Source organism: Gallinula chloropus (assembly GCF_964237585.1).
Source record: "Gallinula chloropus genome assembly, chromosome: 11".
Classification (NCBI taxonomy): domain Eukaryota; kingdom Metazoa; phylum Chordata; class Aves; order Gruiformes; family Rallidae; genus Gallinula; species Gallinula chloropus.
The window spans coordinates 381,169-395,741 of record NC_140096.1 but is presented as its reverse complement, the minus strand read 5'-3'; the positions used below and the strand labels follow the sequence as shown (position 1 = coordinate 395,741).

At 52.1% G+C, this 14,573-nt stretch overlaps 1 protein-coding gene across 1 annotated transcript; it reads left to right on the top strand.

Annotated features, from left to right (window-relative positions):
- Positions 1-346: 346 nt before the first annotated feature.
- Positions 347-10,466, top strand: FRMD7 (FERM domain containing 7; the record flags this gene model as incomplete). The annotated part of the gene is made up of 12 exons (XM_084269128.1): positions 347-403; positions 4,765-4,869; positions 5,253-5,295; positions 5,709-5,787; positions 6,461-6,558; positions 6,692-6,806; positions 6,974-7,121; positions 8,275-8,370; positions 8,649-8,812; positions 9,007-9,075; positions 9,165-9,240; positions 9,429-10,466. 12 exons carry the CDS (start codon positions 347-349, stop codon positions 10,464-10,466), a joined length of 2,088 nt encoding a protein of 695 aa, XP_084125254.1.
- Positions 10,467-14,573: the final 4,107 nt, after the last annotated feature.

Below are 14,573 nucleotides of genomic sequence, written 5' to 3'. Positions count from 1 at the left end.
AAACCTCAGTGTTCATCTCAGCCCTATTAGTGCCAGTCTAACAGCACTGCTGCACAGCCTTTCCCCCCAGTAACAGACCCATAAGTCACAGGGGGAAAACATTCTTTAATGCAGTGGCAATATTTAAACCAGGGGAGAGACATCAGTTGGGGGTTGTTTTAACTTGTTTTTTTTAGTCATTCAGTTCCTTTGCTCCAGCCTCCACTCCACATCTGTGAGTGCAGCCTTCTCCATCCAGCTGAGAGGGAACTGATGTGTGCAAGAGGAGTCGGGGCTCCCTTCCCTGCACACTGCTCACATCACTCCGACTCCCTCGCCTGCCGCACGCTCAGCCACATGCTTAAGGATGCTGCACTTGAAAGTCCAGTTTCTGGATGACTCCCAGAAGATCTTTGTCGTTGATGTAAGTGGTTTTATATATTCTTACTGGGGGGTTTGTGCTAATTCTTGAAGTCATTGCTGCTGGGAAGGATTGCATGGGCTCTGAAAGCTGCTGGTTTTCAGCTTTGAAAAAGCCACAACAAACAAACAAGAAAAAGAAAAAAAAATGAAAACACCCTCAAATTCAAAACAAGAGGTTGCAGGGCTGATTGCTAAGTGTCTTTCAGCACAAGCACGCTTTTGCTCTCCCTTCTTACTGGCATTATTTGTAAAGAAGGAAGGATAAGAAGGAAGGATGGGGTTTACTATCTGGTGCCATCTTTTTGGAAATCAGCTAATATGAAGTGATGCCTCTTGACAAGTGTCACATTGTTCCCTCATTTGTCTGGCTGCCAGTATATGCATTCAACAAGGACAAAAAAATCTGGGAAAGGAATAAAAAGAGGGTATTTAGCCAAACTACCCTGGTGAGAAACATCTGCATGTAGCTACTCCCGAGCATCCAGCTGAAAGAGAACTGTGCAGCTTTGAGAATAACTGAGGGAAAAACTCTCTATATCTTACTTTCTGCGTGACACTGTCCTACCACACACACTGCCACTAATAACTCACACTTAATGAACACTAGCTCTGAGTAGTGACTGCTGAAATACATGTTAAATGCTTAGTATTACTGTCTGGGGTGTTAGGTTTGTATGGACTTATATAGTAAATGAAACTGGGTATATCTTGGCTATATACACATTAGTACTTGTTACCTCTGTGAGCATTTATTTGGGTTAAGATTTGATAGTCACAGCAGCTGACTGAATCAGATAATTCAAGATCTGTTCCAGCACTTGCCTGCATCTCCTACAGGACCAGAGTGCTTTATAGAACTCGGGTTTTTCCAAGTTCCATTACATTTCTCAGGCTGTCCCATCCTCTGGTTCTGCAGCACAGCCTGAGAGCTGCTGGCTTGGATGTGCCTCTCAGTTTCTTTGTGATAACAGTTTTGCTCAAAAGAGGGCTGTGAAGCAATTCCATCGCCTGGCACAGAATGGGAGTTGTTTGATTTAGCTTTGTTAATGCATCCTAGACCTGGAGTCAGCTCAAAAATGAGACCAGTCATTTTAAAATGCTTTTTTCCCATATTGATTAGATCAGGGCATAGCAAGAGACAATTTGAAAGATGCTGCTGGTACAATATTGCTGTATTTTTTTCCATCTCTGCTTTCTTATTTGCCCAAAACACTTACAGCTCTGTAGCTCTGCACGACATGTTATTGCAGCAAATAGCTTCCATTAGAGGAACTCCTGGACATTTCCTTTCTTTTTAGCATGGAGCAGCACTGGAAACCCCTTTTAGGCATTTCATGCATTTGATGCTGTATGGGTACGATAAATAAGTAGTTGAATTAGTGACTTCTCCATTATAAAAGGACTGCTTTGGGCAAAATTTTGAGTAGATATTTCAAGCAACTCTTCCTAAACCCTTTCTGACTTTGGAAAGCTCTTTTGAATGAGCAGTACTTTGGTATAATGGGAGGGAAAAGGACAAAAGAGAGAAAAACATAGAAGATCTGATTTTCCTTCTGCCTTGTGCTCAGCCTGTGCATCTATACCTGCCTCATGTGGGCATCGCAGCTGCTGGCACATGTGGCAAGGGCTGATTTCTAGCCCAACTTTGCATGGGAATGAGTTCCTCACCTGGAGCTGGGAGGTGTTCCAGGAAGACTTCTGCTTCCACCCGCATCCTCACTGAGAGCCAGGACCTGGTGCCCTCCCTGCAGTGGCTGAGCTGCCAGAATTCCCTTCTGCTGGGTGCTGGAGATGGTTCCTGGGGTGGCACATGGCGGTCCAGCTTTGAGCCCCCAGGCCGGGAAAGGTGGGGGCCTGGCACATCTCTGTATGTCCCCCATTGTGCCCTCCCTGCTGAGCACCCCGAGTTGAGCCATGCTGCAGACCGGACATTGCTGGGATACTGCCAGCTGTGCCAGCAAGCCCAGCACCTTGCACTGGGATCCCCTGCCCCAGTGCCCAGGGGCAGTGACAGGTCAGCTTTTAACGTGTTTTTAGAGCTGTGACCTGGCATCTGTTCTCACTGATCAAGTCACTCTTCTGTCTGGAAAGGGTTTGAACAAAGCAGCCCTGGGCTTGGGCACCTTCCTGAGCTCTCCCAGAGCAGCACAGAAAGGGTGAACCATTTTGCAGCCTGGGCAGACAAAGCCTGGACATCTTTGCTAGTGGAGTTTGCTACAGGGCAAGACGCAGCGGGAGGGAAAAGGAAAGAAAGAGAAGGCAAAGCAAACAGACACAGAAGAATTAATTGCTGGGGATGAGTAAAGGGCAAAGTCTCTTGTGGTCTTGTGTCCCTTGTGGTGGATAAAGGTGGGAATTCACTGAGAGGAGGTGTGTGGAGCTGGCTGCATGCAAGCTGGTCCAGCAAGGGCATCGGGAGCATCAGATGACATCAGCATGCCTGGCGTGGGATGCATCGCCTAATGTGGTGGGGAAAGATCACACCAAATCCCATGGGCTGCTGCTCCCCCAAGCCACAGTCCTGGCTGCACCAGGCTGTGCTGTGGGGAGCACTGTGGGAACGTGGCTTTGCCATAGGAGTGTAAATGCTGCCAGAGCATCCCTGGGGATCCCCATGGGTCACACATGTTGCTGTCTGCCTCTGGATGTGCCTCTTGCTTTCTTACCCTGCTTTCAGTCCCATCTGCTTCCAGCGTGGAGAGGAAGTGTGAGCACAGCTGCTCCTTTCCACCATCTTCATACAGAGGGGTTTCTGCCTGTGGGTGCCAACCTGGCCCTGCAACATCATCAAAGGCACATTTAGGGTTGGATGTAGGGTGTCCAGCCCCGCATGTCACTCTCCTGCCTCATGCACAGCACATCCCTGCTGATTTTGCCTGATGCTGTCCCAAGAGCGACTGTACCCTGGGGATTGCAGCAGCATGGGTTAGGGCCTCTGTACCCCACGAACCTAGGATGGGACACCTGGAAGATCCACTCTGTGAGAGGAAAGCCTCTGTTTTTAAATCTGCCCCTGCATCCTAGGGCTCTGTCTGCCAGTGAGCAGGTTTTCCTGGGCAGTGCTGGGCTTGGAGGAGAGCGGGTCGCTGCCAGCAGACGTGTGGTGGGTAATAACCCGGTAAGAAATGTTTGTCTTTCCTGGCTGCCTGACAAAGGCCAAGGTCTTTCATGCTAGAAAATTCTAGCTTGGAAATCAACATTTATAATTGTTTTAATTACCCTTGTGATCTAGTAATTTTGAGGAGAACCGGGAGTGCTGCAGAGCGAATGCTGTTATTACGCTATCACTTTCGGCAGCCTTTCAGCACGGAGCCAGCAATTTAATCCCAGAAGAAGCCATGAAAGGTGGTTATTAGTGTGCATCACTGCCAGCAGCCAGGGACCCTCCTGTCCCTGCTGGGAGCAGCTGCTGGCATGGGGAGCTGCAGCCTGCCTTCACCTCCGTCGCCCAAGCTGCTGTGATTTACCAGTTGTCTAACCTGACCTCTCTCCCCAGCTTGCCTTCGCACTAGCCCACTCTCATTTTATGGTCTGCTTTTCCCAGATTGGTAAAGGAGTGGTGGGGTTTTTGCTGGGATGGGTCACTGCCACCTTCATTTCTGTGGCTTTCTGGAGCGTTTTCCAAAGTCAGGGGCCTCCCGGGTTGTTCCTCAGCCGTGTCACACGGCACGACAACAAGCCAAGCAGAACAGTCTAAGTGTTTGTGTTTACCAGGAATAACAACAGCCTGGCCTCCCTTATCAGCATGTAGTGCCACTTAATTAATATTGCTGAAGTGCACGGATGACCCAGGGCCCAAGGCGCAGGATCTCCGCAGGGTCCTCTTGCTGTTAATTACCATTAACCATAACAGCAGCTCATCCCGGCAGTCCGGCTGCCGGCTGTCTGGGCACACGGGCTCGCTGGGCAGGTTTGAGCTGTGCGCCCGTTGGCTCTTACTCGAGCACGTTTGCCACGGCTGTCGCTGGCAGGTGGTTGTCCTGGGGATCATTCACTGGTTTGCCAGGGATGGAGCTGCCTGGACAGTGATGGTTACAGAAAGCAAGCCAAAAGCAATATCCCTTTGCTTTTCCTTTCCTTTCTGGGTTATGTTACTTAACAGAGGAGAGAAGTGATGAGAAGGACTCCGGTTTCCAAGAGCTGTGGAAAGGGGCACACAGCACACAGTCATCCCAGCCTACGTGCTGAAACCAGCAGCAATTACTGAGTAAGGTTTTGGAAATCAAGACTCAGGAAAACCCCACAGCTCATCTCAGAGTGAAGGCAGGGAACTAAAACTTCTCCTCCATCTCACTGAAATCCCCTTATCACTGCTGTCAGCACTGCCTAACCTGCTGCTTGCATGGTGTGTTTGTTTTCTAGCAAAAATCCTGTGGAAAAGGGCTGTTCAACCTCACCTGCAGCCACCTCAATCTCGTGGAGAAGGAGTACTTTGGGCTGGAGTTTCACAGCCAGGCTGGGAACCACGTAAGTGTGGGTCACAGTGTTGGGGTCCTGGCGCTGCACCGTGCTGCATCCTTGCAGCGACCGCCCGCGCGGCTGGGGGCTTGCTGGCACCTCCCTGAAATACCAGATGGAAAATTTCAACAGGAAGGTTTGCCATGAAGCCAAAAGCCCCTTGATAGTGGGAACTCTGAGGAGAGCCACATGCAGATTGGCAGAGCCCATGGGGTTTCTCTGTGGCTATCTGTGTGGGCTGCCCAGCCGAGCAGGGCTTGCTGCAGCAGCCGAGATGCACAATATTTTTGCATCCCGTTCTAGCACGCTGCTGCTGCTGCTGCTGCAGCTGCTTTTATTCCCCCTCTCTCTTGCACTGTTTGTTCACCCAGCTCTTCATTGCCTGATTTCAGGTCTGGTTGGAATTGCTAAAACCCATAACAAAACAAGTCAAAAGTAAGTATTATTTCAAGTCTTCTGACTCACTGCCTGTGTCAGGCTAGCGCCGGCACGCTCGCGCAGCCAGTGGTGCTCGGGGATGGGGACTCGCTTCCAGCATTTACCTCAGCCCATTTTACAGTGTGAGGTGGGGTAGGATTGTTTGCAAAGACACCACAATCCACATAAAATCCTGTAGAAACACCTCTGCCTTTGCAGTCTGGTGTCTAACTCCCTGTTGACTTCCTTTGGTAACACTGGGGGTGTGGGCAGGCTGGTTGTGGGGGCAGGATGGAGTCCCTGATGCTCCAGCCCTGTTTCGTAAGGGCCCGCAGTAATTTCCTCTGTAAGGACACAGCATGTGTGAAGAGAGTTGTGACTGTTCCAAGTAGACACATAAAAGAAAACTTATGAAGATGTTGTGTTTTAAGATCCTAAGGAGGTTCTTTTCAAATTTATGGTGAAATTTTTCCCAGTGGACCCCGGCCATCTGAGAGAAGAGCTGACCAGGTACAGTAGTACTTGTTCTGTCACCCCTACCACACGGTTCTGTAGTTTTGCAATCGTGGAGCATGTGCTCAGTTCCTTCCACACCCCTCTGTTAGCAGCAGTTACTCTGAGTACTGAAAGAGCTCATACGTTACAAATCAACAGGGAAGGGGGTATCTTTTCTTGATCCTCTGTTTATAAACAAAACCCACTTGAAGGATCAGCCATCTTAAGAGGCTGCAATTTGTTTACTGCCAAATGCTTTAGCAGTCGGGCATGCAGCCTGACTTCGCTGGGTCTAGCTCCTGTTCTGAAAGAAAAACTTTCATTTTATTTTTTAAAATGCCATTGCTAGCTCTTAAGCTTTACAGAAAGCTCTACAAATGGGACCTAAGAATAAAACTAAGACTCTGCTTCTGCAGAACATCAGTCCCAAGAGATGTAATGCCTCCCTGTGTCCTCCAAAGCATTGAAGGGTTGTTAACTCAGAAACCTACTAATGGGTGTTCCAGCGGCAGGGATGTACTGGTCACGGTGGTGCCCAGATGCAGCCATGAGCACTGCTCCTGTGACCTTGCAGCCCTGCATCCCTTGGGTTCCAACATGGGTGAGGGTGAGGAGAGGCGTGGGGCTCAGCCCCACACCAGGATCTTCTGCTTCCCCTCCCAGGGCATGCCCCTGTCCCTCTCCACAGGTACCTCTTCACCCTCCAGATCAAGAAAGACCTGGCGCAGGGACGGCTGCCCTGCAGCGACAAGAGTGCAGCGCTACTCGTCTCCCACCTGCTGCAGTGTAAGGACAGGCGAGCGCCCACAGGGCCTGTGCCCTTTCCCTGGGGACCTGGGACACCGGCTGCATGGCCAGGGTTTCCCCTGCAGAGACCTCTCCCAGCCTAACCCTGCTCCCCGCCCCGTGTCCCCCGCAGCTGAGCTGGGTGACTTCCATGAGGACACAGACCAGCAGCACCTAGCAACTCACAGGTACCTGCCCAACCAGGAGTACCTGGACAACAAGATCATGTACTACCACCGGAGACACAGGTAAGGGCTGCATCAAAGCACCTGATGGGCAGCTGCTGACAGGGCTGGTAGCAGGCAGGTCTGGCAGTGGGTGGGTGTGATGCTGATGTCCAAAATGGCATTTTTTCAGCCCATTTCAGCAGCTACCTTCTCCCTTTTGTTGCTTCCTGGCATGTTTGTGTCTCCAGTGGGAAGACGCCAGCTGAGTCGGACATTCAGCTACTGGACGTGGCCAGGAAGCTGGAGATGTACGGGATTCGCCCGCACCCCGCCAGCGACGGCGAGGGGACGCAGATCAACCTGGCCGTGACACACATGGGGGTGCTGGTCCTGCGGGTGAGCTCAGGGAGAGATGCAAACACTCAGGCAGAGTGGCCTTTCCACAGGGACATCACCTCCATCTGGAGGAGGATCCCTTCTCCCTGTGCATGCTCCAAACCCTCTCACATCCTAGGAGAGGGGCAGGTTGCTCCTGCAGCCTTCAGGTGCAGAGGTGATGCTCCAGGGCGCAGCTGCAGGGCTCTGCCCCACCATCCCCAGCAGCACTGGCTGCGTGCCACCGTGGCTCTGTTGGTCCTTGTCACAGCAAGAGTGGCCATGTAGGCACCACAGGTTACATGGCTGCGTCACATGTGTTCACTGTATAATCTTCCAGCAAAAATAGCCACCTCATGTCTGTGCAATTACATAACGCTGTAATCACGGCGTAGCTGCAGAATAAATACAGGCTTTCTCAGGGCCGGCGTGAAGCTGTGCTTGCCTCCCTCACCAGCTAATTTCAGCCTGGGAACATCTTGCCAGAGCAGGAGTAAAAAAATAAATCCTAACTGTGGGTCTGCTGTTGCTAATTAGTGCTGACAGACCCGGTTATTTATTCAGAGCAATAAACACCCCTCACGCATGATTAGAGCATCTGCGAGCACATCAAAATCTGGGCTCCCCCAGAAAGCTGAGAGGGTCTGGGTGCCACAGCATGGAGTAACGCAGTGCTGCCTGGTCCGGCCGTGACACCAGCCTTGTGTGGCTGCTTCTTAATTGATGCGTAATGATAATGAGGAGGTAGGGTATGCTTGCAGCCTGCTTCAGCTGGGTCTAAAGGTATGGGAGTGCGCTGAGCTCTGCTCTGCTTCCCAGCAAAGGCAAGGAAGGGCTCATTTCTTCTGTGGGGCTGATTCTGCATTAACTCGTGTGGCGTTTGAGCTGGGGTTAGGTGGGTCTTTTTGTGGGGTGTGTACTGGGACCTTGGAGTTTTACATACAGCTTCACTATGCAGAGTTAAGCCCTGAGCATAAATTTCCACTTTTAGGACCAACTGACAGGGGTAGGGGGTCTTACACCAAATCCTAGCAGCCCTTCCCCAGGCCCCAGCAGCACTGGGAGCTGCGTCAGGGCCTCCTGCAGCGTCCTGTTAGCTCAGGTCTTGGCTTACTGTAGTTCTGTGTTCCTGGCTTGCCCTGTCTCTCCATCACTGCTGTCTCCATCCTTGCAGGGCAATACAAAGATCAACACGTTCAACTGGTCCAAGATTCGCAAACTGAGTTTCAAGAGGAAGCATTTTCTCATCAAGCTCCATGCAAACATCTCCGTAAGTAGCACGCTGCAGGCAGCTGCCAGGCTCGGCTGCTGTGGACCAAGAATCAGCCATACAAAGTCCCTGCTTTTGATTAAAATCCCTTTCTGACACTCATGGGCAATTCTCCTTCCCCATCTGAGCACAGCATGTGCCACCCCTGTATCCCCAGTGGGGTGCCACCCCAATGCCTGGAGCTGCTGGCAGCCCAGGTCCTTTGGGTGTCAGGAGGGCAAATGGCAGAGCCTGGTCCTGTGCCCTTGATGCTGGTTTGCTCGTCTCTGTCTGTGCAGGTGCTGTGCAAGGACACACTGGAGTTCACCATGGTGAGCCGGGATGCCTGCAAGGCTTTCTGGAAGACGTGCGTGGAGTACCATGCCTTCTTCAGGCTCTCTGAAGAGCCCAAGTCAAAGCCCAAGGCCCTTCTGTGCAGCAAAGGCTCTAGTTTCCGATACAGGTAAGGTCCCAGGGGCTGGGAAGGGCATGAGTTCGGCTCTGAGCCTCTCCTTTATGTCAGACCTGGCTGGATGTGATGGGATGATGCCCAACCACAGCCTCAGTCCTGCTGTGTCCACTCACCTTCCTTGCAATGCAGGGATGCCCAGGGCTGGGGCTGATGGTGCTGCTCATGGTTTTTCCCCCTTGCTGCAGCGGGAGGACACAGAGGCAGCTGCTGGAGCATGGGAGGAAGGCGAAGATGAAGAGCCTGCCCTTCGAAAGGTACTGGGGGGTATGGAGGGGGAGAGCGCCCAGGAAGGGGTGGACCAAGCCCTCCTGGCCAAACACCCACCATGCTCTTGGCCTTGCAGGAAGCACTATGCATCCCGCTACGATGAGAGGCAGTGCCGTTCTTCCCCAGACCTCCTGACAGATGTCTCCAAGCAGGTATGTCCCCTGGATGTGAGACACAGCACCGGGGCTGGAGGGGAGGGTCTTGGCATTGAGACCCCAGCTGGCAGAGCTCAGTTGGAGTCTGAGCCTGAGCCTCAGCTCTGGGAGCTCACTGCTGGCCTTGCTGTGTCCCCTGCCTGGCTGGGGGTCTGGGCACCCACTTACCCTCTGTCTCTGCCCAGGTGGAGGAGCTGCGCCTGGCCTATGGCAGACGGGGCTCCTACCATGCCAACGGGGTGCACACCTCTGAGCCCACGCTGGACAGCCGGTGCCGGAGCTCCGCCATGGAGGTGACGTTTGCAGCTGAGCTGGAGCGTTCCAAGCCTGAAGCTTCCCCTGCCTTCCTGCCCCACTCCAAAAGCTCGTCTGCCTTCCCCCTGCTGTATGCAGAGATGGAGATGGAGAGGACATGGGAATCTGCTGACCTCTTTGGAGCCAGGAACCCCTTGACATCCTTTCGGCCCCACCACCAGTTTGCTGGGAACAGTAAAAGCACCTCGGTGGGCAACATGCAGGAGGTGAGCACCCGGACACTGGTGTACACGGATGTGCCATACCCCCCCCACATGACTGTCCCGAGCCCCCAGGTTCTGTTCTACCTGGACAGGCCCCCGCAGCCCCCGTGCCATCCATCGGTGCCCAGCGAGGATGCAGCAGGCACAGTCAGTGGCTGCCCTGTGGCAGCCAAACTCCCCAGGCAGAACCCCAGGGGGACCCAGGCCAGGGAGTTCAGTGCGGAGGCTGCGTGCATGGCCGCGGAGGCGAGTGCAGCCCTGGCAGGTGAGGGCAGGATGCTGGCTCGCTCCTTCGATTATGGCCTTCAGGAGCAGCCTCCCAAGCGGTCTTGGAGCCAGTCAGACATGAAAACCATTCGGTTCCCCTACGGCTCTGAGTTCAGGCCCCTGGGGCCATGCCCTGCACTGAGCAGCCGGAGAGCCGGTGCCTTTCGGCACGTGCCGGCCCAGCAAGGGCTGGCGTCGGGCCCGCGGCGCTCGGCCGAGCGCTACGTGGGCAGCAGCACCGAGTCCAGCGACTCCGACTCCGACCTCCTGGCTGCTGACTACTGCTCCCTCTACGGCCGCGTGCTGCGGTCGCCCATGGCCCGGGTGCGGCTGTCCTCCGGCAGCCTCCAGCTGGATGAAGAGGATGAGGAGGTGTCCTTCCCTACCGGCGCTGCTGAAGAGAGGACTTCGAGAGGGGCCTCCAGGTATTTCACTTAAGGTGCCTGACACAGGTCAGAGGGAGCAGAGGTGGCTGACACTGACCCGGGCCGCAGAGGGGTGACACTCTTGAGTGCAGGTCCGCTTGTGAACCATTGACAGGTTTGTGTTGTGCTCTTAGATGTGTTAATGGACAACAGGGGAGAGGTCAGGAGTACTCAACCCCTGCACCGTGGTTGGAAGGCAATGTGTCTGCCACCACGTGCAAGGGCTCTCCTAAAGCCCTGTAAAAATCAAGCTGGTGGTTGCCAGCTGTGTTTGGAGCTCAGCCGCTGGAGTCTTTATTGAGGGGGAGGGAGAGAAAGAAAAGGGACAGCTCATGGAAGAGTTCAAACATGTTTTCCACAGCTGCAGGGAAGCACACTGGTGGAAGGCTGTCTGAGGCTCATTTGGAGAGGAGCAGGGTGGCTGGGGCAGCTGCTCCCCTGGACCTGACCCCCTATAGGCATGGGCAACACTTCAGCACAGAACCCGTCTCATTCACCCTGCTTCTCCTCCTTGCAGTGCTGCAGGGAACACCTGGCCCTCCAGGACAAAGTTGCACGTGTAGGGTGCTCCTTGTGACGATGCTTGGAGCCACAGAAGACGCAAACAGCTCCGTCTTCTCCCCAGTCAGTGCACAGCACTGTCCTTCCCCCAGAAACAGCCTGTTGGTGCTTGTAAATCAGCGCGCAGCATCCAACAGTGAGCTCTGGGGAGTGGGCTAATGAATGATAGCTCTGCTTTCCTTAGGTCCATCAGCTGTCATTTTCTGGCAGCAGCTACAGAGACCCAGCATCTGGAGGCAAAAGGTATGTTGGGGGTCCTTTACCACTCCCTCCACCCCCCAAATCAGGCCTTAGTGTGGGGAAAAAGATGTCAGGAGGGAGTAGGAAAGAAACAGGCAGCTGGTGCTCACCCTTGGCATTAGGAAGTCTGCTGTAACCATGGTGCTTCAAAACTTTCCTGTTTGCAGTGTTATGTTACCAGGGCAGTTTCTAGCTGTAAAGCCAGAGCTGGGACTGCATATTGCTCACCATGCATGGGGAGGCAGAAGGGGGATTCCCAATGTACCCAGTGGTCCCTTGAAAGGAAAAGGTACAAAGATGCTTCTTAGAAGCACTTTTGTGACAAAAACTTAACTATCCTAACCCTACATGAAATCAACTCAGAAACCTGGAGGATGATGACACCTCTAAGATATTAGGGGAGGATGTTGTTTCTTTTCTTTAAGAACCCCGTAAGACGCTGTAGGATGTGACTGTAAGGAGAGGGACAGCCCAGAAAATACACAGTTGAGAAGCCACCGTGATCATGCTAGAATGGATTTCAGAAACAAGGAACCTGGGACAAAGACAGAAAATAGGTTCAGATGTAAAATATGGGTGCTGCTCACCCAGCGCATCGCTGTCCTGTTTCAGAAGGTAGACAACAAAAATGTGTTGTTCACATGGGAGTTTTGGTTTCCTCCTTCTGCCCTGTCAAATCTGCTGCCCCCACCCCCAGCCATGCAGGCAGCCATAGCCCCCCCCCCTTCCCCTGCACTGCCCTCCTTGCTCCATGGAGCTGCTGGGCTGGTTTCCTTCTGCAGCTGCTTGCAGACTCCCTCTGTGCCTTCACCAGGGAGACTCAACAGATATCCCCAAACCACATTCTTGGTTAGTTGCCTTAAGAAATGCATCGGACCAACGAGGCAGCACAATGCAAGGTTTGCTTTTGCTTCTGGTTTCCCTGTGCTGAATAGGCTGTAAGCTCCAGGGACACCCCCCACCCCCCCCACCCCCCCCACATGCCGCTTTGGCCCATAATACTTTTACAAGTGAGTTGTTTCTCCTTTCCCCAAATCTCTGCACCTTGGAAAGAACCACCACTCAGTACAGCACCTACACATGGCAGTCTCTATGCACAAGTTGCTGGCGAGGCAGAAAGAGCAGCAGCAGTTTAAGTACAGAGGGCAGGCACAGCCCGCAGGGAATTTCCCTTTAAGGGTTCTCCCCCAAGCCAACAATCACATACCTCCTGAGAGCATGTGGAGACACAGGTGAAGGCTGGCCCAGGTCAGCTTTACCTTGAGCCTGTCTCAGAAGGGCCACATAGTCCCCACAGCAAGGGACAGATGCGCTGCCCCAATCTCCAGGAGCTGCCAGCTCTGGCATTCAGGACTGTGGTGGGGAAATAGTGTTGAGGAGGAGAAACAAGGACTTGGGAGCTATTTTTGGATTTTTTCCATTGACTAGAGAGCACCGTGGCACAGCGTGTGCCCTTAGCACAGCCTACAAATGGTCAACAATAGCAGAGGAACAAAGCAGCTCTTAAGTGACAGAAATTAACATCTTCAAGCTGAATTCATTGCGTAAACTAATTTCTTGGAACTGACTAAAATAAATAAAGGAACAATCCCAGCAAGCAGTGGCTCACATCAAGGAACAATTGAAACAACCCTTGAGTGAGTCCTTCCCCACAGTCCCTGCTCAGCCCTATTCACCCAGAAGAGCTGAGACCATCTAAGTGATTGTTGGAAGAAAACAAGGATGTAGAGAGGACAGGGAGTATTTCAGGCTGCTGCCAGTCACAGCCAGCCAGCAGTACCTGAAGAACTTAAACGCTGATGGGCCTGATGCAAGCAAGAGTTATTAAAGGGGGAGGAGGCACAGCAGCATTTCAGCCCAAAAAACAGTAAGCTACTCACTGGGGTTCATATAAAGTACAATTCTGAGCTACAGATAATCTTGGAATTCAGATGCAGGATGTTCAGTAACTTTTCAGGCAGAGGTGTGTATGGCAGGATGTAAAAAGCAGCCAGGTCTGCCCAGCATACACAGAACTTCGGTTTGAAGAGGCACTAAGGTTTCACTGTATCCACCTCATCTCTGTGTGAAGAAGTGTTACTTCATTTATTGGAAAATGGGTGTCCTGGTTTCAGTCAGGATGGAGTTAACTTCTTTTGTAGCAGCGGATGGAATGCTGTGTTTGAGAGTTAAAATGAAAGCAGTGCTGATAACACCCTGATGGTTTTAGTTGTGTCAAGCGGTCAAGGACTTTCTCAGTTCTTCATGTTTCTCTATTCATGAGAAAGGAGGGGATGAAGCCAGGACAGGTGACCCAGACTGCCCAGAGAGAGTATTCCATGCCAATTATGTCATGCTCAGTGTAAAGGGGGCTGATGGGAGGAGGAGCAGAGGGGAGGCTCCAGGATGCGCAGGTTTCGGGGGACGGTCGGGTTCCGGGACGGCTCTGGGTGGCACGGCCTGAGCTGTGGGTTGGGTCAGACACTGCATTGGGTATCAACAGTTTCAGATTTTTGCTCTAAAGTCCTGTTAGCATTGTTATATTTGATCTTTCTGCTATTCTAGTAAACTATCCTTATCCCAACCCATGGGCTTTTGGTTTCTTGGTTTTGGGGTTGTTATTTGCCCCTTCCTTTTCCCTTCCCTTACCTCACCCCCGACACACGCTCCCCCCCTCCCTTCTCCCCCTGCTTTTTCCTTTAAGGAGCAGGCAGCTGCGTGGATCTCTGCTCTCAGCCGGGGTAAAACCACGACAATGGGCAGTAAGGCAAGCCAACATACATACCACTAGAACTTTGCAAAGAGGAAAATAATTTTATTCCAGTGTTAAATCATAAAACAGTGTGATAAAAATCAGACCTTTAACAGTTGCTAAGCTTTGTGCAAACACATTAAGAACCTATGTACTTTCCTATTCAGCTATAGACATTCAACTGAATGCAAGGACAGGTTTAGGATACCGCATGCTTACTGTACAGGAGCGTACTAGAGGAGTCAGAGACCAAGGCCTCAGGAAAGGTTACACTGATAACGGACTCGCCCACCCAAGAACAAACACATTTCTCTATTCTGCGATTCAGGCTACTTCAATAAAACTACTTCAGCATCAATTCTCCTCCATTGACAGTGGGAAGCCTAGCAAACCACACAAGAGGGTTCCTGCATGAATATTTTGATACATCTTTCCATTAGCTATCTGCCAGCAACAGAATACTGCTGATTAAGTTACACAGTTCATCAATAACTAACACGTGGTGGAGAACGAGACAGCTGTTCTCTGGAAACCAGCAATACAGACATCCATTCTTCAGCGTTACTCTTACGATGCTCAGAGGCTTTA